This window comes from Cervus canadensis, chromosome 3, assembly GCF_019320065.1.
Source record: "Cervus canadensis isolate Bull #8, Minnesota chromosome 3, ASM1932006v1, whole genome shotgun sequence".
Taxonomy (NCBI): Eukaryota; Metazoa; Chordata; class Mammalia; order Artiodactyla; family Cervidae; genus Cervus; species Cervus canadensis.
In genome coordinates, this window is record NC_057388.1 from 68,079,856 (window position 1) to 68,103,007 (window position 23,152).

The 23,152-nt window shown below is 39.3% G+C and overlaps 1 protein-coding gene across 14 annotated transcripts in view; it reads left to right on the forward strand.

The window, feature by feature from the left end:
- The window catches only part of ADAM22 (ADAM metallopeptidase domain 22), a 225,008-nt gene that overhangs the window by 20,290 nt on the left and 181,566 nt on the right, over nucleotides 1-23,152 (forward strand). For all 14 annotated transcript variants that reach the window (XM_043463389.1, XM_043463392.1, XM_043463391.1 and 11 more), the window contains exon 3: nucleotides 17,936-18,012. In XM_043463389.1, the coding sequence (XP_043319324.1) occupies nucleotides 17,936-18,012 (77 nt within the window). The remainder of the gene's footprint in view (nucleotides 1-17,935; nucleotides 18,013-23,152) is intronic.

Sequence of the window (23,152 nt, forward strand, 5' to 3'; positions counted from 1 at the left end):
TTTCTCTTTTCCTTGTTCTATCTTTGAATAATGAGGGAGCTGAGAAGACCACAAATATTTAATAGACTTAGATTCTGTTCCTTTTCTTATAAAGTTTAAACTTGCCAGCTTTGCAATTGAAACTTTTCCATTGCTTCCTTCATTTTTCAGATTAAGGCTCCATAACCGTTTTGGGCAATATTAACATAGGATGTGTGTGTGTGCATGTGCTTGCACACGCATGGATGTGTGTGATGGGATTATTTCCTGTGATTTCATGTGTGAGCTGACATTTTAAAAATTTATTCCCTGAATATTTATTTAGGGCCTACTATAGGAAAGCACTATCTGGCTTTTTGGGATATATAAATGAATTAAAACAAATTTGTTTCTTCATGGGACTTATGTTCTAGTAGACAGGCAAAACCATTATAAATCATAAATTATTTAGTATAGCAGGAGGTGATAAGTAGCATGAAAAACAAAATTAAAAAGTACAGCATTGTAGTCTCAAGGGAATTGGGGTAGTGGGTTTGGACACGTACACGTGGGGTATAAAAGATTTTCACAAATGCTGGTCGGGGTCCTTGGCTAAGAGGAGACTCTGCCTTGGGCCCGCCGGTGTAATAAACTGCACTCCACTAAAAAAAAAAAAAAAAAAGTACAGCATTGTAATGGATATTGGGAGTGCCTGCCAGGGGTGTGGGGAACATAGATTGTAATTTTCCATAGGATGATCCAATAGATCTAAGAAAGAAGGTGACATTGGGAAAAGCTTGAAGGAAGTGGTAAGTGAGCCAGGCTCTTCCGAGGAAGAGTATTTCAGTAGGGGAGAACAGCTGGTACAGTGACCCTGAGGGTAGAGCATGTCTATCAGGTATGAGTAACAAGGCTACTCCAGAGAAGATGGGTGATGGAAGATCTCAGTTAAAACTGTACTGGGGGAAATATTTTAAAATATCCATATCTCTGGCAATATTTTCCATTTCATTCTGTGCTCTCTCCAAAGAATACCACACATATTTTCACTATAGTATTTGAATGTAATCTGTTCCCTACCCCCAATACAATGCACTTGGATTCTTTGCAAGACAGTATTACTTTAGGTTGGTAGGTAGGTAAGTAGGTTTAGTCATTTAGTCATGTCTGATGCTTGCAACCCCATGGATTGTAGCCCTCCAGGCTCCTCTGTCCATGGGATTTCCCAGACAAGAATACTGGAGTGAGTTGCCATTTCCTTCTCCTGGGGATCTTCCCAACCCGGGGATTGAACCAGCATCTTCTGCATTGTCAGCAGATTCTTTACCGACTGAGTCAGCAGGAAGCCCAAGTATTTGGTGAACTTAAGTGTACTTCCCTTTTATGTTTATACTTGCATGGCCATGGATCACTCTGTAGGATGTTTTACCCTGTGTAGTTGGTACATATTTTTAGTGCTAGCCTGTTATAAAGCGTACAAAGTAGCAGATAGTTTCTGCTGTGCCTAACAGAGGAGAGGCATACTTTCAAGTCATTTTTGAACATATCCTGTTTCACAAAGAGAGGAAATAGGTCTAAATTACATTAAGAGAGTTCTGTTAGCTATTGACGAGGAAAAAGATAATTCAGCATTGAGAAAAACTACAATTAAAGGTTGTCTCAAAAATGTACAAAATAGTCTCCACAATCATTTTCTCAAGATGGTTTTGAGTAGATGTTTGTTTCTTTCTCAGGTGAGAAATGAGTAACATAACTCACTGAGGTTCCCTAAAACTCAAAGTTTCATCCTTCTCCCTCTGAACTACAGATAATGCATATTGCAAGCCATGTAGCCAAATGGCTACAAATACACCAACAAATGTTGGTTGAATAAAATGAGCACAAGGTCCCTGGTAAGAAATTTTTAAGCAGAATCAAGACAGCATATGCTGTTAAAGCTTTTACCCTGTATAACGGTGATGGTGCTTACAAGCTGCTAGAGAACCAAATAAAGAAACCAATAAAATGATTGGTTTGTCTAACCATATGAAAGCAACCCTTATTAGGGTGATATTTCTGAGAACTACTTTCCAAAATGGAAAGTAATTCAGAACTTGCAAAATAATGTTTGTTAATCTTATTGTCAGATAAGTGTTGTCAGAATTATTTTAAATTTGTAAGTGAGCATGTGTCATGTGCCAAGGGAGGTACTCAGTGTTGGGAATACATAGGCGGTTGGTCCAGAGTTGAGAGTGGAGGGTAATATAGCTGTGGGGCATGGACCTCAAGAGAGAGGAGCAGAGGAACTGTCATCTGGAAGTGGCTGGAGGGAAGCAATAATTCTAGGGAATTCCTTGGTGGTCCAGTGATTAAGACTCAGGGTTTTCACAGCAGTAGCCCGGGTTCAATTCCTGTTGGCAGAGATGAGATCTGGGAGGATGTACAGCCAAAAAAGAAAAAATCTGACTCTGGATATAACACAGAATTCACTCCCTCTCTCTCTCAGACACACACTCAAACTTCACACACACACACACACACTCAGACTTGTGCTGCTCATGCGGTGTAATAATAATAGCTTCAAAGGATCTAGACTTTCTGTGTACTTTACAGGCATCCAGTCTTCTCAGCAATCTTCAGAAGTTGATGCTACTGTTCCCATCTACTAAATGGAGAAACTGAGGCCCAGGGAGCTTAAATGACTTGCCCAAGATCATTCACTTTGGGAAGGGGTAGAGGGAGGCTTTGCAACAGGAAATTTGGCTCTAGAATCCAGAGTCTAAGTCGCTACCCTCTGCCACTTTTTGTAAATAACTGCTCACAGTTTTAAAAGAGAGGGAAAACTCTTTAGGACAAAAGAGCTTGGTTCTGGGTTATGTTACTGCCTTGTACAAGAGTAGTAACATGTTTTACTAGACAATAAAAATCTGTAGACAGGGGTTGTATCTTTCTCAGAGTCTGTTGTGGTTCACACCTAGGGATTCAGAATGGGATGGTTATGGAGGTGGAACCTGCCAGGAAGGCCAGAGAAGGACAAAAAGGTCGGCTTGGTGGCAGCGTGCTGAGGATGCTTGTACTGGGAACATTTTGATCAAGAGTCTTTGCCAGGAGGCAGCTTCCCAGAAACTCAGTGGGGAGAGTTCACAGGGACGACCTACACTTCTCAGAAGTAAAGAAATTCTCCCAGGGTATCATTTAATAAATTAATTGAAAAGTGAACTGTGTGTGTTACTTCAAGGTATGCATTTGCTTCAGAGCAACAAGAAGTTTAAAAAGAAAACAACACAAAACTGTTATAAAGGGAACAGAAAGAAAGGCTGTGCCCAGCCCTTTTCCTTTGTAAATGAGAATCAGGGTATCTTGCAGAAATCCTTTCTTTAACCCAGCATGTCAGTTGCACAGAGGCCTCGTTAAACTGCCGTAATTTGCCCTCAATAGAGGCAAGAACTAGAGAGTTTGGTTTATTCAGCTTTCTGTCAAAACGTATCAACAGCATAGAAACCTGGGTCATGTATGGAACACTGGAAACAGTTGAGTGCCCCTGCATGCTTGCTCTTTTGTTAAGGCTGAGAGTTGAAGCGAGGAAGATGTGAATAGCTCTAAACAAGCTATTGCCTCCCAAGCTCCACTGACCTGCCTTCACAAGGTCGTGACTCCTTGTGATCCTATCTGTGTGTCCTTTCTGGCTTTTTTTTTTTTGCCAGCCATACGGGTTGTAGGATCTTAGTTCTCCACCAGGAATTGAACCCAGGCCCCCAGCAGTGAAAGCATGGTGTCCCAACCATTGGACTGCCAGAGAATTCTCTATCCTTTCCCTTTCTAACACAGAGGAGGGCATGATATCGTTCCTATCTAGAGTAGAGATCACGCCAGTGAAGCACAGAGTGGTTAGGGACTTCCCTGACTGTTGAGTGGTTAAGACTTCATGCTTCCAACGCAGAGGGACATGGATTTGATCCCTGGTGGGGGAACTGAGATCCCACAACCTGTGCGATGTGGCCAAAAAGAAAAAGAAAAAAAAAGGAATGATCAGACCAGGATTTTGTTTTCTTTTTATATGCAGAGACAAATTCAAAACAATAGTTCGAAATCTCAGAAATTTTGTTGTGTTATTTTCCTGTAATGAAGACATTTTGGGCCTACGGGCTAGTCTACGTTTGATTCTGACTTTATATCACTAGATACTGTTAGCTTGTCCTAGGTCGAGACGCCCTCCAGTGAGGATCTATTTCCTGTCTTTTTTTAGGGCAGCAGCTATTCTTTCTATCAGATCTTTTTAGAGTTGGACTCACCAGCACTTACAGAGTTTACTTGTTTCAAGTAGTATTTATTTTCTGGGTTACCATTGGCTACAAGCTATGGTGTGTACACATGTACCCAAGTACATGCATGTGCAAGCATTATTGGATGTACAATGGATAACGCTGACTTGGTTTGGTGAGTTTTTCTGTCTCAATAACAGTATCTCTTATTAGAGATAGAAATTCTGCTATAAGAGATTATTTGCAGTCAATGTATTTAAAAATTTATTTTTATGAACAGCACTGATCTATTTAATATCCTTTGTACATTCACACCTGAGTGTATTTTAAAAATACAGAATGTCATCCATGTATAGATGTGTAAGTTTTACTCAATGAAAAATTATCTTGATTTCACTGACATAAATATTTTCTTCAGATCACTTTTAATATATCCAAAGAGCCCATTTAAATGGTGGTCTGTGTACATGAAGTGTCAACAATATTTAATCTAGTTTTCATCGATTCTGTTATGTACCTTTTAATTTTGAATGGGTAACAAGTACATTGGGGATTTTGTAAAAATGCAGATTCTGATTCAGTAGTTCCAGTGGGCCTGAATTCCACTTTTTTTAATAAGCTCATTTAACTAGTGCTGCCACAATCTCTGGTTCATTAACCACAATTTTAAATAGCAGAGACCATAATAAGGAACACAAAACATTCATATTTAACTTTGAACTTAAAATGTTTTATGGATTTTATGCATCTAATAGAATAGTAAGCACAACAACAATACTTTTTGAATATTTGCTATGAACTCTATGTTTCTAACTTTCTTGCATAGTATTGAATGCATCACATAAATAATCACATAAATATTTAAAGAAAACTATTACTGTTCCTTTTTTTCAGATATTTTGTCAAAAACTCAGTAAACATTAGAGCTTGGGTTTTATTCTAGTTCACTTGAACTACAACCTATCTAAAAAGAACACTGAGAAATACGCAAACCCAATCTTAATTAACATTTACAGTCAATGTATTTTTAAAAAGCATTTTACTTTTCCAGGGAAAGTGTTTAGTGCTAAGGATTAAGTAACATATTTGATCTACTTATCATAGGGGCCAGTAGCCACTAGTGCCAATAAATAATGGAAGTGTAAGAAAAAGTAATTTCTAGAGTTTCTTTTATTACTGTTGTCCAATAGAGTAATTTCATTGTTTTGCTACCTTTTAGATAGTTCCTAATAATGTGCTTTAAATTTTTCACTCTTTCTTTCTTTCTTTTTAAATTGGAGGGAAATTGTTTTACAGTGTTGTATATTTGTTTAAATTCAGATGCTTTTGAAGTTTATATCCAAAAGAGACTATAGACCAGATACATGGAACAAAAATTTTCTCATTTGCATTTTCTAATAAACATGCACCATGAATGATTTTTTTTCAATTCCCCTGTAATTTAAGGGCAAGGAGTTACTCTTCAAAGCAGCTTGGAGACACCAATTGGTAGTATGTGGAAGCCTATCAGTTTAAGAATTTGCTGGACACATTCATGTCATACTGAATCTCCATAGCAAATTCTTGCTATGTTGTAACCTATGTATGCATTGAAAGAAGACGTGATTTTGAGACATGGTTTCCTCAGTGATCCTCAGTGATGACTGGTAATCTGCATACTTTCTCTCAATCTCTCTGTGTCTCATACACACACACACACGCAAATGCACACACACATATCCATTCCTTCCTTCACTTTGAAACTATGATAATTGAGGTAACTGGTATGTTCTTCCAACCAATCTTCATTCTAACTACTTGGGAATCCCTAGAAATAAATAGGTCGTTTTGCAGGGGTTTGTATTCATTTTATGTCCCAATAAAGAAAGCATTATCTATCAAGTTACAGATAAAAAACAAACATCTTTTGAGGATCCTTGATGTTAGAGACTTCCCTTTTCTTCTTTTTCTTTTATGCTGAATCTTTGTTCTTGAAATATTTTACTTAGATTATTCTCAGCTAAGTTTTTGGAAGGGCTTACCTGGTGGCTCAGACAGTGAAGAATCTGTCTGCAATGTGGCAGACCTGGGTTTGATCCCTGGATTGGGAAGATCCCCTGGAAGAGAGCATTGCAACCCATTCCAGTATTCTTGTCTGGAGAATCCCCATGGACAGAGGAGCCTGGTGGGCCACAGTCTATGGGATCTCAAAGAGTCGGAAACGACTGAGCAACTAAGCATAAGCATATGTTTTTGGAAAACTTGTTTAGTTGAAATGATAAAGAAAGAATCTGGTCCTTTTAAAGTTTATACATATATATATGTATGTATGTATATATATATATATATATATATATATTATGTGTGTGTGTGTGAGCAGAAAGTCTCTGTAATTATGTAGTGTTAGTCTTTAGTTCTAGGAGAGAAAAAACTTTCTTACCTTATGTAAATTTTTTCTTAAAGAAAATGCCATGGAATTCTTATGTACCAGTATTCATCATGACATTTTGGTCAGTGATTTCTTTCTTCTAATTCTGGGAGCTGGCCCTTTCATGTATTGAGCCTTAATTCTCAGATGCCTCTGATATCCATAAAAGGAAGATGAAATTAAGCAAGCAAGCAAACAAAAATCCATTCATATAACAACTGCTTGAAGTGAATCTTGATGTGAAGAACTCACCATTCTTAATTTTATTCTTTGGACTTGACCTCTTTCTGATGTTGCCTCCAGGAAGGACTGTGACCCAGCTGGCAGAGACAACCTTTATTTCCAGGCCTGCTTTTAAAATTATCCGATTTAGAGCTGAACTGACTAGTCATTCATTTGATAATGTAATAGCTTAACTGCCTCTCCCCTCCTCTGCTCTTTTTACCTCTCTTATTTAGCTCTCAGCAGTCACACTATGCTTTGCAGCAAGCTTTTATATATTTTTTCACCATAAACAAAAATTTTAAAGTATTTTTCTCGCAGCATCCTGTAATTCATACTATTTTCAGTTATCATTTGGGGAGAAACAAAATGAGAAAGCTTTAGTAGCTCCATAAATGAAATGTCAGGTCAGCAGTGGGGCCAGGAAGACCTGTAATCTTTCTCCTAAGCCTTTCTTGCATTAAGGGAAAGTATCAGTTTCTCAGGACTGGTTCATCTGTGGGATGTTGTCTGCTGATTTTATAGCATTCAAACATTGGGGTTCCTTGGACTCAGATTTAATTACAGCTCAATATGACTACATATTGTATTGTTCTCAGGCTGCTAAAGATCATAAAGATCTGATTCTACTTTCAGGCTTGTGTGAGTAAGCGTTTTCTTGTTCAGGACCGAAATGAAGTCCTAGTAATGGGCAGTTAATGGCCAAGATGATGGAGAGACTGATTTATCAGAATATAACAGAGCATAAATAGGTAATGAGGCTGCCTAACTTCCTGAATGGAGATGAGAAAATCAGAGCTGATGCCAGTGTCTGCCCAGCACTCTCCCACCCCAGCTTGTTGGAGCAGCAGCCACTGGAGAGAAGGGTCCTTGGCCAGGAGGGCTTTCAGTGACATCAGAACTGGAAATTCAGTAAGGCAAATTGAGAGCATGCCTCCTAAGATGTGTATAACTGAATCACTCTGCTGTAGACCTGAAACTAACCCAGCATTTTTTATCAACTATACTCCAATATAAAATTTTATAAAATGAACTTATCTAAGAAAAGCCATTTTTTTGGATGGTATGTGTCACTTCACCTTGCCGTTCCTGGGTGCTGAGATCTGCATAACATAATATTTGTTCTTGGATAACACATCCCTAAACAGGTGCATGTCCACAACAATGGGACATGTTTGCATCAGTTGTAAAGTTTTTCACAGCAAATAATAGCAAGAATTGGTATTTGCATGCATTGTAGAGCAAGTTCAACTAGAGAGGAATTCCATGGTAATTGATTACGTGCTAGACCCGCATGGAGAGCTCTTTAAAAATTTTCGTGGGAATTCCAATCTAGTGCTCCTTTCCCTTCTTCTTCTTCTTTTTTTTTTTTTTTTTAAAGTTTTTTGAGCCTGCTGTGTGCAAAAGAGTATGCTAAGGTGCTTGTAGAGATGTTTCTGTAAACTTCTTGGCTTTCAGTTTATCTGGAAGGCCACCAGATGGAATCTCTTTTTCTTCTTCTTTTTTTTTTTTTTTGCCTTTTCTTACTGTCCCTTTCCTTTTTTTGATTTTAAACTTTTAAAACATTTATATTTTGGTTGAATTCAGCAACAAAATTCAAGCAGTAAATTGTCAAAAGAACATACATTTTTCTTGCAAGAAATATGTGAGAATTTGGTAAGTAGATCATTATTTCAAAACTAAACATATTTTAGCATAAACTGTGAAGAGACGGGAAAGGAGCTATTTATTGAACATTTGTCATCTCAAAGGCTTTTACATCCATTTCTTATTGTTTCCAGGATAAAGAGTACATTTCTTACATTGTTTTATGCTAGTGGTTCTGAACCCTTGGCCACCTCAGAATCACAGGGTAGTTCTTTAAAAAATACTGATGCCCAGGATCCATTCTAGACTAAAAGAATTAGAATCTCTGAGTTTGGGGCCCAGGCATTAGTATTTTTTAAAAAAATATTTCTGAGAAGATGTGCTCCATATGTATAATAGAATATTACTCATCCATAAAAAAGAACAAAATTGGGTTATTTGTAGTGACGTGGATAGACCTAGAGTCTGTCATACAGAGTGAAGTAGGTCAGAAAGAGAAAAACAAATATCATATATTAATGGATATATATGGAATCTAGAAAAATGGTATTGATGAACCTATTTGCAGGGAAGCAATAGAGATGCAGACAGAGGCTTGTGGATGCAGAGGGAAAGAGGAGGGTGAGACAAATTGGGGAGTAGCATTGACATATATACAATGCTATGTTCAAAATAGCTAGCTAGTGGAAAGCTGCTGGGTAACACAGAGAGCTCAGCTTGTTGCTCTATGGTGACCTAGAGGGGTAGGATGGAGGGAATGGGAGGGAGGTTAAGAGGTCAGGAGGAAGGGGATGTATGCACACATGTGGCTGATTCGCTTCATTGTACAGCAGAAACTAGCACAACATTGCAAGGCAATTATACTCCAAAGAAAGAAAATAAATACATAATAAAAACAAATCAAGAGCTTTCTGAGCAAGCCTTATATGCAATCTTCGGCCTGCATATGTAGCCTAATACATGGGCTTCCCTGGTGGCTCAGACGGTAAAGTGTCTGCGTGCAATGTGGGAGACCTGGGTTTGATCCCTGGGTCGGGAAGATCCCCCGGAGAAGGAAATGGCAACCCACTCCAGTAGTCTTGCATGGAAAATTCCATGGATGGAGGAGCCTGTTAGGCCACAGTCCATGGGAATCATAAAGAGTCGGACAGGACTGAGTAACTTCACTGGTTCACTGGTTCAATATGCAGTCAGGATTGACAACCACTTATTTGGAAATTTTTTGCCATTGGGATTCTAGTCTTTTCTCCTACAATAGATGCCTCCCATTCTCTGTCTCAGGAATATAGCGTTTCCTTCAATCCCTGAAGGTGCTGAGTTATTTTCTATTTTTGTGTCTTTGTAGGTCCTTTATTAGGAGTGCTTTCCCCTGCATTCTTGGTCTGAGGAGTACCTCCTCAACTCTCTGTAATCCTATGGTCAGAGGCCTGCTGTTGTATCTTTTACATATATCTGTTATTGGACTTGAAGAGATCTTTAGTCTTTCCTATCCTGTTGTTTTCCTGTATTTCTTTGCATTGATCACTGAGGAAGGTTTTCTTGTCTCTCCTTGCTATTCTTTGGAATTCTGCATTCAAATGGGTATATCTTTCCTTTTCTTCTTTGCCTTTCACTTCTCTTCTTTTCACAGCTATTTGTAAGGCCACCTCAGACAACTGTTTTGCCCTTTTGCATTTTTTTTTCTTAGGGATGATCTTGATCGCTGCCTCCTGTACAATGTCATGAACCTCCGTCCATAGTTCTTCAGGCATTCTGTCTATCAGATCTAATCCCTTGAATCTATTTGTCACTTCCACTGTATAATTGTAAGGGATTTGATTTAAGTCATACCTGAATGATCTAGTGGTTTTCCCTACTTTCTTCAATTTAAGTCTGAATTTGGCAATAAGGAGTTGATGATCTGAGCCACAGTCAGTTCCTGGTCTTTTTGCTGACTGTATAGAGCTTCTCCATCTTTGGCTGCAAAGAATGTAATCAATCTGATTTCAGTGTTGACCATCTGGTGATGTCCATGTGTAGAGTCTTCTCTTCTGTTGGCTTATTTAAATTACATGCAGAGTACATCATGCAAAATGCTGGGCTGGATGAAGCATAAGCTTGAGTCAAGATTGCCAGGAGAAATATCAATAACATCAGATACACAGATGACACCACCCTTATGATAGAAAGCGAAGAAGAATTAAAGAGCCTCTTGATGAAAGTCAAAGAGAAGAGTTAAAAGCTGGCTTAAAACTCAACATTCAAAAAATGAAGATCATGGCATCTGGTCCCATCACTTCATGGCCAATAGATGGGGAAACAATGGAAACAGTGACAGACTATTTTCTTGGGCTCCAAAATCACTGCAGATGGTGACTGCAGCCATGAAATTAAAAGATGCTTGCTCCTTGGAAGACAAGCTATGACCAACCTAGACAGCATGTTAAAAAGCAGATACATTACTTTGCCAACAAAGGTTCATCTAGTCAAAGCTATGGTTTTTCCAGTAGTCATGTGTGGATGTGAGAGTTGGACTATAAAGAAAGCTGAGCACTGAAGAATTGATGCTTTTGAACTGTGGTTTTGGAGAAGACTCTTGAGAGTCCCTTGGACTGCAAGGAGATCCAACTAGTCAATCCTAAGGGAAATCAGTCCTGAATGTTCATTTGAAGGACTGATGCTGAAGCTGAAACTCCAATACTTTGGCCACCTGATGCGAAGAACTGACTCACTGGAAAAAACACTGATTCTGGGAAAGACTGAAAGTGGGAGAAGAAGGGGACAACAGAGGATGAGATGGTTGGATGGCATCACCAACTTGATGGACATGAATTTGAGCAAGCCTTGGGAGTTGGTAATGGAAAGGGAAGCCTGGCATGCTGCAGTCCCTGGGACTGCAAAAGTTGAACACAACTGAGCAACTGAACTGAACTGAACTGATTATTGGACTTTGAAATATTTTGTAATATTTTGGCTAATGATTTCTCTTTTTGACTGTGAGTTTTCTGGGTGCCATGTCTGACTCTTTTTTGTTTTCCCAAGGCCCTATGTATTTCCTGAGGTATGGTCCGTGCTTCACAAAGGTCGAATAGATTGTAACTTATCCTTCAGTTTTCACAATAAAGCTATAGAAGTGTTTATTATTATTTTTGATCTTTTAGAGGCAGAGACTTTCAGTTCAGAGACATTAAACAATTTGCCCTAGTTTGTTCCATTAATAAATGGAAGACCTAGAATTCAAAACCAGTCTGCTTGGCTTTAAAAGCTATGTTTTTTTGTTTTCTGTCATTTTGTTTTAACATATTCTGTTGTTGAACACTATTTGGTTCTTACAATATTAAATGTAGAGGGTTGGATTTTAAGAGCACTGTGGTTAAAGATAGTGTGTAAAGTAAGTGTCAAATAAAATGTAGATTATGACAACTATGGGTATGATTGAGTTGACCAGATGAAAAGAGGGAGGTATTTAACATAGAGTCATAGATACAGAATTATGGATAGAAAGCAATACTGTTCTCACATATATTCTATTAATTTATGTATTAAGTAGATCTACTGAGTATAATGTTCTGTTAAAAATGCTGTTGTTATACAATTCTGCTGCAATAAGTTCCATATCTTAGCTAAGTAGACAGGGGAAAGCTATATTATTGATGTGGTTATAGGAAATTCTAGAATGAGGGATCGTAATGTTAATAAGCTATATGTCTCTTTGAGCTGTTTTGTCAGAAGTCCACATAAAGCAGTGGAGTAATTACAGAGAGGTTATGGTGATTCTTCAGTTGCCTTGTCTGATGTAGAAAAACAGGGAAAATAGATAAAGCTAATTAGTGGTATTTTTGTTTTTTATTGAACTCAAAGTATTGGATACAAAAATTTACACTTGTATTTTTTAAAAAACAAAGTAGAAGCAATCAAACATCAAAAAGAATTTAGGATGCAGAATAGCTGAACACTCTTTACATGCATTGAAGACTTCTTTTTAATTTTGTTAATTATTTACAGATGTATCCTGTTGCACAATACCGTGTGACTCTCACTCCACTAATATTCATTGATTCATTATTTAGGTTGGCTTAATTAAACTACCTGTCTTTCTCCTTGTGTCAAAGTTCTGATTCTGTGGAAGTTTTAGTGCATCTTTGCTTTTAAAAAAAGCTTGTAAATAACAGAAGCTCGAAAAGTTAATTTATAGCTGCTCTTTGGAATCTGTAGGTTGGCCCTAGTTCATTGGCTCTGGGAGAACTCAAGAGAAAAAGACAGGCTGCCAAGAAGCAAAATGCATGAGGAGCATGGAGGTTATATTAACTTCACATTTAAATGTTAGCTCTTGCCCGTGAATAATAAACAGGCCTCAATCTGGGGATTGTATCAGGTTTTCTGGTCCTAAAATCCTATGATTCATTTTTGAAATTTGAAATTTAAATTATCCTTATGTAATTATATTGATTTATTAAGTTTTATTGCCATCTGGATAGTTATTTTATATTTTTCCATTTTTCTCCCTCAGTCTTTTTTCATAGCTATGATCAAAATCAGCCTCACTACTTAAAACACAAGCATTTCACCATTACCTTTGTAATTTTGTTCCCTTAAACTGGTTTCTATGTGTGTTGTAAACTATAATTCTTAATTTCTAAGGCTGTGGTTTGTGTCAGATGTAGTAATGTTTTTGACTTTTCTGATGGAGTCAAGAGTTTGTCATGGTTTGATTGTCTTCTCGTGTGCTCTAAAAGTGCTCTTTAGAACCCAGGAAAATCTGCAAGCACCTCCAAGCTGCAGAATGAAAGCAAAGAGATGAAGCGTGGTGGGAAAGACCTGCCAGGAGGTGAAATGCTGCCCTACTACCAATATGATTTGGAAATGACATTGCCCACATGCCTCAGTTTCTTTATTTGTAAAATAAGGATGTACCTTAAATGAGCTCCAGAGGTTCTCTCAATGCTATTCTATGGTAATGAAGCACTTAAAATTTTAAAATCACAAGTCATTCTTACATAGTAATTGGAAAAAGTGCATTTCTGCAAAATAATAATTTTTAAATGTCTCTAAGAGTCATTGCTACCTTTGAATCTTCTAGTTAAAGTTAATAAATATTAGAATTAGGGGAGCAATATATGTTAGGCACTCCCCCACCAAAATAAAGAGGAAAATCTTGAGTAGATTAGTTTCCTCTTCTTAAATATTTTCTTTTCCTTTGAGCTAAGAAGGTAAGGTTTAAGATTAACTTTCTGTGAGCTGTCCTGGCTCACTTCAAAAGTGTTGAGTAGTAAGCTGGATTGTTAATATTGCCTGAATTCAGTGTAATTCTACTTAATTTAGTATTTCTCCAAGCTAACCTGAAGAAGCAAATAACGTTTCTTCTCTTTGGCCTACTGGTTAAGTCAGACATATGGGGATGGCAAGTACCAGAGTGGTAGGAGATTATCCAGAATGCAAGGAAAAAAAGGCTAATGTGTATTTCAGCAATCACCATTGCAAGTTTGGTTTGGCTGGGAAGTCCTATATTTGGAGTTCTATTTGTTTGTCGGTTTGTTTTTTGTTTTTGTTTTGGCCAAACAGCTTGGCATGTGGGGTCTTAGTTCCCTGACCAGGGACTGAACTTGCACCCCTTGCAGTGAGAGCGTGGATTCTTAGCCTCTATACCTTCAGGGAAGTCCCCCCTGTGTTTGGAGTTTGATCCTTGTGCCTTCGTGAGCATCAGTGCCTTGTTTGTGAGTGTCACTGTTGCAAGTGCCTTGGTTTTTAACCAAGCCATGGAGGAAAATGACATTGAATACTGATGCAATCAACTTGTTATTGGAGTTATTTTCCTAAACGTTCAGGGACATTGCTAGTGATGCTACATTAGTTTCCCATGGCTGCTTTAACATGTCGTACTGAAAACTTAATGTTGTAAAACAACTGAATTAAGTGTCTTGCAGTTCTGGGGATCAGAAGCCTGAATTGGGTCTTAAAAGGCTAAAATAAAGGTGTTCTCAGGGCTGGGCTCCTTCTGGTGGCTGGGAATTGGCTCTAGCTTTTTCCTTTTTCTTGTTTCTAGAGCCACCAGCATTCCTTGGCATGTGGTCTTTTCCTCACCTCAGTTTAATCTCTACTTCCATTATGACAGGGCTTCCCTGGTAGCTCAGCTAGTAAAGAATCCGCCTGCAGTGCCGGAGACCCCAGTTCAATTCCACAGTCAGGAAGTTTCCCTTGAGAAGAGATAGCCTACCCACTCCAGTGTTCTTGGGCTTCTCTGGTTGTTCAGATGGTAAAGAACCTGCCTGCAATGTGGGAGACCGGGGTTCCATCCCTGGGATGGGAAAATCCCTTGGAGGAGGGCATGGCAACCCACTCCAGTATTCTTGCCTAGAGAATCCCCATCATATTTCCTTCTCTGACTCTGAACTTTATAAGACTGTGGTGACTACACTGGATCCACCTGGATAATCCAGTATCCTCTCCCCATCTCAAGGTCCTTAACTTAATCACATCTTCCAAAAGCCCTTTTGCCATGTGAGGTAACATGTTCATAGATTCCAGAGATTACAGTGTGGGCGTCTTTGGGGGCTGTTATTCTGTCTGTCGTAGACCCCTTTTAATCATTCAGGTCATCACCCAGATGTTACCTCCTCAGAGAGGCTTCCATACCACCTAGAACCCCATCTATTCTGGTTCCTGTATACCCTGTTTTATTAAATCTGAGAACAGTGTGTTTATATTCCAAATTTATTTTTCATTTTGTGTCATTTTATTTAACTGTCACTTTCTGTCTCCCTCCACTAGAGGATAAGCCCCACTAGAGGGAAAACATGGGCAGCCTTCTTCACCACTTTGTCCCCCAAATCAAAGGCATTCCAGCACTTGGAAGACTCTCAGAAGATTATTTGTTGAATGAACCAATTTGCATAAAGTCTAAGGAAGCCTGTCTTACACTAAAACACTATTAATATAATCCTGTTCCTTTTACTATCAATAATACAAACATTTTTCACTAAACAGCAGTTAACCATGCTGTCAATAGATTTCTTTTTTGAATTCAAGTCACAGGTTTCTCCTTGGGACTTGAGTGATGTCAATAAAATAAAAGTACCAGCTGTAAACTGAAGCTGCAGGAATAAGAAAATATAAGAATTAAACAGAATTAATACAAATTGTAAGTATTGACATGTTAGTCATTCAGTCATGTCCAACTCTTTGCAACCCCATGGACTGTAGTCTGCCAAGCTCCTCCATCCATGGAATTCTCTAGGCAAGAATACTGGAGTAGGTTGTTATTTCCTCCTCCAGGGGATCTTCCTGACCCAGAGATTGAATCTGGGTCTCCTGCATTGTGGTCAGATTCTTTACCAACTGAGCCAGCAGGGAAGCCCCACCAGGGAAGTCTTGAAAGGTGGGTAAGAGCCATTTCTGGGAAATGGCCTTGGTAAAGATCACCACCTCAGGGTCTGGTTTTTAAAAGCACAAGTGAGGAGAGCTACATAAAAGGTTGGAATGCACAAAACTTGTGGAATTAAAGAGTAGAAGAGAGAACTGAGTGTGAATGGGATACGACTGGGTCCCTCGGGACTTGTTTGCTGTTACGTCTGAGGTGGGGAATGATGATTGTGGAGGCTCTTGATATGCAGAGAGAGAAAGCTTGTATTTGATGTAGTAGAAAATATAGGACTTACAGTTAGGATTTTATTTTGGTAAGGAGTCAGTTTTTTTTTTTTTTTTTAATTGGAGCATAATTGTTTTGCAGTGCTGTGTTAGTTTCTGCAATACAACACTGTCAATCAGCTATATGTATATATATATATATATATATGTGTATATATATATATATATATTTATTCAGGCTTCCCAGATTACTCTAGTGGTAAAGAATCTGCCTGCCAGTGCAAGGGAAGCAAGAAACATGGGTTTGATCCCTGGTTCGGGAAGATCCCCTGGAGTAGGAAATGGCAACTCACTCCAGTATTCTTGCCTGGAAAACCCCATGGACAGAGGAGCCTGGAGGGCTGCAGTCCATGGGGTTGCAAAGAGTCGGACACAACGGAGCAACTGAGCACTCATACATATATCCCCTCCCTCCTGACCCTCCCTCCCTTCTCACCCCGCATCCCACCTCACTAGATCATCACAGATCACTGAGCTGAGTTCCCTGTGTTATGCAGCAGCTTCCTACTAGCTATCTATTTTCACATGGTAGTGTCAGTTTTAGAAAGCTCAAAGGAGGATATGAGCTGTGGCATACATGGAAATGAAGAGTAAGGTGTGGCTCCAAGAACTATCATAGAAGAGAAGTCAGAATTTGGTAATAACACAGGGTGTTAATTGGGAACAGTGAGTAGTTAGGGGGTTGAATGTTTAATGAGGCTAAGAACTATCCAGAGAGTTCTTCTCCCTTGTGATTTCATGAGGATCAGAATGTGTTAGCATTCTCCCATGCCCGTTTATTTCAAAGACTTTAAAACTGAAGGGCTATCCTTTGATTCCAGAAAGCTTTATGATTATTATGCTCTCTCCTTTCTCCTCATACCATAGTTTGATGAGAGTAGAAATCCCAGGTATGACTGAGGTGCCCTTTGTGTCCCACAGAATCCTAGGATGACCCTTACTGAGACGCTCTGGTTCTTGGGGAGCAGCACCACCATCTCTCTCACATGCTACATAAATACAATTGCTCAGATGGTTTACATCTCTAAAATAGTGTTTGCTTTTTTTTACTGAAGGAATTATACATGCTTACTGCAGGAATTATACATGCTTATTGTAGAAATTTTGGATGCTATAGACAAATATAAGCCAAAAAAATCAAATAATTTTTAGTTCTACTGCTTAGGTATAGTTCTGTTTTATGAGGAGTTGGAATAAATAGTTTTGCTTACTCTTTTCAGTTAATGCATGTGGTTTTTCAATATGTTAATATTGTTGGTAACACTATGTTTTTTAGAATCCCTTGTGATTTTCTCTGGGAGTCCCTAAAATGGCATAGGAAATAGTGATGGGTTTTCCCAGTTAAATTTTAATGGGTGATGTTTGCAGTAGATGGGCGAGGGTTCAGTTTTTCTCTTAGGAATTGCAGAAACCTTGATGAAATCCCATTTGGTAAATTAGAACAGAACTATTACTTTTAAAGTATGTATTTGAGATAGGATGAAAAGGGTTTTTTAGATGTTTAGATATCTTCCTTATAATAGATCACATTCATCATACTAATCTAGTCTGGCATTAACTTATTTTCCCTATTTCTTTTTTAATATGCAAAGCTTAATTTTAAAGGAGTCAATCATTTAAACCAGAATGAAATGTAGTTCAATTTTCTTGGAAATGAAATATTTAGTTACTTGAGATAAAGCAGGAAGGGAGGGTACTTGCTTTCCTTGGTTAAGTGGTACTTTAGATTAGTGAATGGCTTTAAAGAAGGTAAAGTTTTACTTTGTTTTTATTTCACTTCCATGTTGAATTGGTTTTCTAATTTATATTATAAAACTTTCAGATGATCATGAGATATGCTTATCATCAGATCTCCATGGCTGCATAATAAATTCCTCTTATCTTTTTGATATTGCAGTTGACTCACGTTGACCAGGCAAGCTTCCAGCTGGACGCCTTTGGAACATCTTTTATTCTTGATGTCCTGCTAAATCAGTAAGTCTTTCCTGAGCTGCACTCACTGTTTTTAGATACACATTGAATCTACTTTCTTATCCTTCTGTAAAGTTTTGTTTGCTTCCTACGTTTTACATCATCTTCCTGTAACAGTTTATAGTTGTTTAGTCACTAAGTCAAGTCTGACTCTTTGCGACCCCATGGACCATAGCCCACCAGGCTCCTCTGTCCATGGGATTTCTCAGGCAAGAATACTGGAGAGGGTTGCTAGTTCATTCTCCAATAACAGTTAAATGCTACATTTAAAACTATGGTACCTAGTGACTGTAAGTTATAAAGTCTGGTAAATAACAGAAAATGGATATTCACTTGAAGTTAAACAAGTATAACAGTTTCAAGAATGTAAAATTGAGGGAAATACTTTAATATTTTGCATTGTTTTGTTCTTTGATTATGTATATTAAAAAGTGTAACAAAATTGTATTTCTACAATACCGATTAAAATAGTTTATTTCTTATTTTTAAAATTAAAATAGTTTATTTCTTATTTTTAAAATTCATGGCTTAGAACATATATGTTAGATATTTTATACTATACTATATTTTTTAGGGTGTGAATTTCAATTTCATAGGGTGTGAATTTCCAATTTCATAGGGTGTGAATAAGATTGTATTAATATGATCTGTCTTATATTCCTCCTTGATGTAAGTAACATAAAATTTATGGTTGTATGATGCATTTTGGGCTTTCCTGGTGGCTAAGGATCTGCCTGCCAGTGCAGGTGATGTAGCTTTGAGCCCTGGATTAGGAAGATTCCCTACAAAAGGAAATGGTAAGCCACTCCAGTATTCTCTCCTGGAAAATCCCATGGACAGAGAAGCCTGGCGGGCTACAGTGCATGGAGTCACAAAAGAGTTGGACACAATTTAGTGGCTAAAATAACAATGACTCATTTCAGTTTTTCAGCAATTTTGACGTCATAAAGTTTTTTAAAACTCATTATGAAGCAGTGCATGCTCCTTAGAAGAATACTGAAAGAGCAGAAAAACCATCTCATATAATTTTACCACTTGGAGACTGATTGCCCTGTTTTAAGTTACCATCTGTATGCTTACCCCCCATCCACCCTGCTACCTATTCTTCCCTGCTTAATTTAAAAAATAGTATTATCACCATTTAATATAAAGTTTGACTCATGAAACGGACATTTTTGCAGGTCAAAAATTTGATGAGCAGCATTGTTGTATGGTCAACTAGTTCTCTATATTTTAATTTTTAACTAATTTTTGTTGTTGGTCTTTTTCCTCCCACTAGAATTTAAGCTCCTGAGGACTGAGATTTATTTTCCTTACTGATGTATCCTTAGCACAGGATAGGCACTAAATTCTAGAATGCAAAGTCATATTGACATAGAAACCAAAGGCTGGAGTAGGCCAGGAGATAGAGGAGATGACTGATGAGAGTGGAGACTGTCAGTTGGGCAAGAATGAAGCAGCAAAAAAGAAAGATATCAGGGATTACTGGTGGTACCGTGGTTGAGACTCTGAGCTTCCACTTCAAGGGGAAATTCCCTGGTTGGGAACCAAGATCCCATATGCCATGCAGTGTGACCAAAAATTAAAAAAAATAAAACACAAAAAAGAGAAAGAGGGCAAGTGTTTTGGACTGGCTTCTAAAAGCAGAGATATGTATCTGGGTATGATTTAGAAAGTCTGGGTATGGTTTGGAAAGACTCTTTATTTTAATGACTCTTTCCCATCCTTCCTTTAAATCATTGTTCCTGGGAATAGCTCCTGCCTTGTTTTCTGGTTTCTGACAGTGGTAATGCCTTGACTTTCAGTACCCCAATGAAGAAGGGATATTTATTCATCTTGCCCAAGTCACCTCACTTCCTCTGGAGACATCTGAGCCCTAAAGCATTCTGTTCCTGAAGGAGAAACACATATGGCCATACTTATCAGAGCATGAAATTTCTTTTGAGAGAGGGGCAAGAAACTCCATCCTTATTGCAGTACAAAGGATAAAATAATGGCATAAATGGTAAATAGAGATTGTTTGGACTGAAATATATGCAACCTGTGCTTTGTTCTATTTTTTGCCTGTTATCTATATTAAACATAGGTGTTAAGTATCTATTTTCTTTACGTTGTATGATCTAGAATGATTTGATACAAAGGGTTTTTTCCTTATTTTTATGGAGAATGTTTTTATTTCATGGTTTCACTTTATATATTATCTTGTGGTTACACTGGTTAGGGAGCAGAAAGATGAAAAATTATTTTGCTCTTTAATCTTTTCCTTCTTTCTTTCTCACTCTCCTTTCCTCCCTCCCTTCCTCCATTGCTTTCTTTATCCTTCTTTCTTTCCTTCCTTCCTTCTTTTTTCTCATTCATAGGTGTCATAATATTTATTTAACATACTTTTAAATTTACTTTTTCTTCTTAGGTTTTTAAAATTGAGATAGAGCTGGTTTACAGCATTATAGTAGTTTCAGATACGCAACATAGTGTTTCAAAATTTTCATAGGTTATACTCCATTTGACATTATTATAAAATAATACCTATATTCCCTGTGCTGTACAATATATCCTTATAGATAATTTATTTTATACATAGTGATTTGTATCTCTGAATCCTCTATCCCTGTGTTACCCACCCCCTTCTTTGCTAGCCCCACTGGAAACTACTAGTTTATTCTGCTGCTGCTGCTGCTAAGTCGCTTCAGTCATGTCTGACTCTGTGCGACCCCGTAGACGGCAGCCCACCAGGCTCCCCAGTCTCTGGGATTCTCCAGGCAAGAACACTGGAGTGGGTTGCCATTTCCTTCTCTAGTGCAGGAAAGTGAAAAGTGAAAGTGAAGTCGCTCAGTCTGTCCGACTCTTAGCAACCCCATGGACTGAGCCTACCAGGCTTCTCCATCCATGGGATTTTCCAGGCACTAGTTTATTCTAAATATCTGTAAATCTGTTTCTGTTTTGTCATATTGATTCATTTTTAAATTTTTTTTATTTTTCAGGTTCCACGTATAAGTGATAACATAAAGTATTTGTCTTTGACTGACTGATTTCTTTAAGCATCATAGGCTCTAGGTCCATCTATGTTGTTGAAAATGCGAAATTTCATCCTGTGTATATGGTGGTTACTTTTCCCACTGTTGGAGAATTGGCCTTTTGTAGTGTTCTAGAGAGAAGGCAATGGCACCCCACTCCAGTACTCCTGCCTGGAAAATCCCATGGATGGAGGAGCCTGGTGGGCTGCAGTCCATGGGGTTGTGAAGAGTTGGACAGACTGAGCGACTTCACTTTCACTTTTCACTTTCATGCATTGGACAAGGAAATGGCAGCCCACTCCAGTGTCCTTGCCTGGAGAATCCCAGGGACGGGGGAGCCTGGTGGGCTGCCGTCTATGGGGTCGCACAGAGTCGGACACGACTGAAGCGACTTAGCAGCAGCAGCAGCAGCAGCTCAGGTCATCACTGCTGTGTGCTCTAGGGGTTCTCCCTCTGTGGGCTGTGTGGGTGCTTCTGATGTAGTGTGCTGACTGACTACTCTGGGCATGCTGCTTGACATGACTGGCCGCCCTGTTGAACTGGTTGCCCCTTGTGTGGAGGCTTCTGGCTACTGGCTGGCGGGGCCAGGTAATGACAAGGTTGGCTGTAGTGCTGGCTTACTGATGAGTGGAACTGGGTCCCCAGGGCTCTGACTGCAGGGCCCTGGGAGGCCCAAGGCTGGTGGGTGGGGCTAGCCCCTAGGACCACTGTCTGACTGTCTGCCAACCATCGGCCTGTTGGTGGGCAGGGTCTAGTCCTGGGGTCTCTGGCTACAGAATCCAGGGGTCCCAGAACTGGTGTTACGTCACTGTTGGTTGAGGCCAGTTCCTGATAGAGCTGCTGGGGGGTCGAGGATGTCCTGAAGTTGTGTTTCCCTACTGGTGAATGGAGCCAGACTAGGGGTGAGGGGCGAGGGGAGGGGCGGATGTTGAGGGTTGGGGAGGAGGGGGCGTGGCCGGGAAGCAGATTCTGGGGCTGGTGTGGGCAGAGCGGAATCCAGGCGCCTCTGGCTCCAGGACCCTTGGTGTTCCAGAACTAATGTTTGCACCCTGGTGTGTGGAGCCAAGTCTGGGGTCCCCTGGTGGATGCACAAAGCCGTGTCCAGGATTGGCTATGACTCAGTGGGTCTTGAGGCAGCTAGCCTCCTGGTGGTGGGGCTGTGTCTCCTCCTGCTAGTTGCTTGGCCTGAGATGTTCTAGTACTAATGCCTACAGGCTGGCGGGCAGAGCTGGGTCTTGGGAGGATTCCAGAGTAGTTCCCACCAGGGCCAGTGTTCACATGGCAGAACTTGCTCCTCAAAATGACTGCCACCAGCATCTCGGTGCCTCCTGTCTCTCTGGAGCACTGCAAAATCATCAGGTAGGTCTGATGCAGGCTCCTTTCAAATTATTGCTTCTGCCTTGGGTCCCAGAGCACGTGAGATTTTGCGTGTGACCTTTAAGAGTGGAGTCTCTATTTTCCTCAGCCCTCTGGCTTCCCCCAAAAGTAATCCCTGCTGCCTTTAAACCCAGACATTCTGTAGGTTCATCTTCCTGGCTCTGGACCCTTGGGCTGGGGAGCACAGTGTGGGGCTCTGATTCCTCACTCCTAGGGGACAGTCTCTGCAGTTATAGCTCTTCTCCCATTTGTGGTTTGCCCACCCACTGCTGTGGCTGTCAACTATATGGCAACTGTCACCTCTCCTACCTGCCTCTGCGGTTTCTCCTTTTTATCTATAACTGTAGAAGATTTTTTCTGGTAGGTTCTGGTCTTTCACATCAGTGGTTTCTCTGTAAATAGTTGTCATTTTGGGATGCCCTTGACAGCAGGTGAGCCCAGGGTCTTCCTACTCCACCATCTGGGGACTTCTTCAACCTAAGCTGTTTGCTTTATGAAGAAATTCCAGGGCTGTGGAACAGGTAGGGTTTTTTTTTTTTTTTTTGGTCTTGTTTTAAACTGGAGGCAAATTAAGTCCTTGTGTAGCTGAATTCCAGTTGCAGAATGGATCCCCAAAATATGTATTTTTAGATTGGAAGGAAGGAAAAGTGTCATTATATAATACTCCTTCTGAATGTTCAGGAAGCAAGTTTGTCTGTAACCAAATTATATAATAGTTCAATCGTTGGGTCCTAACTCATACAGGCAGCAGA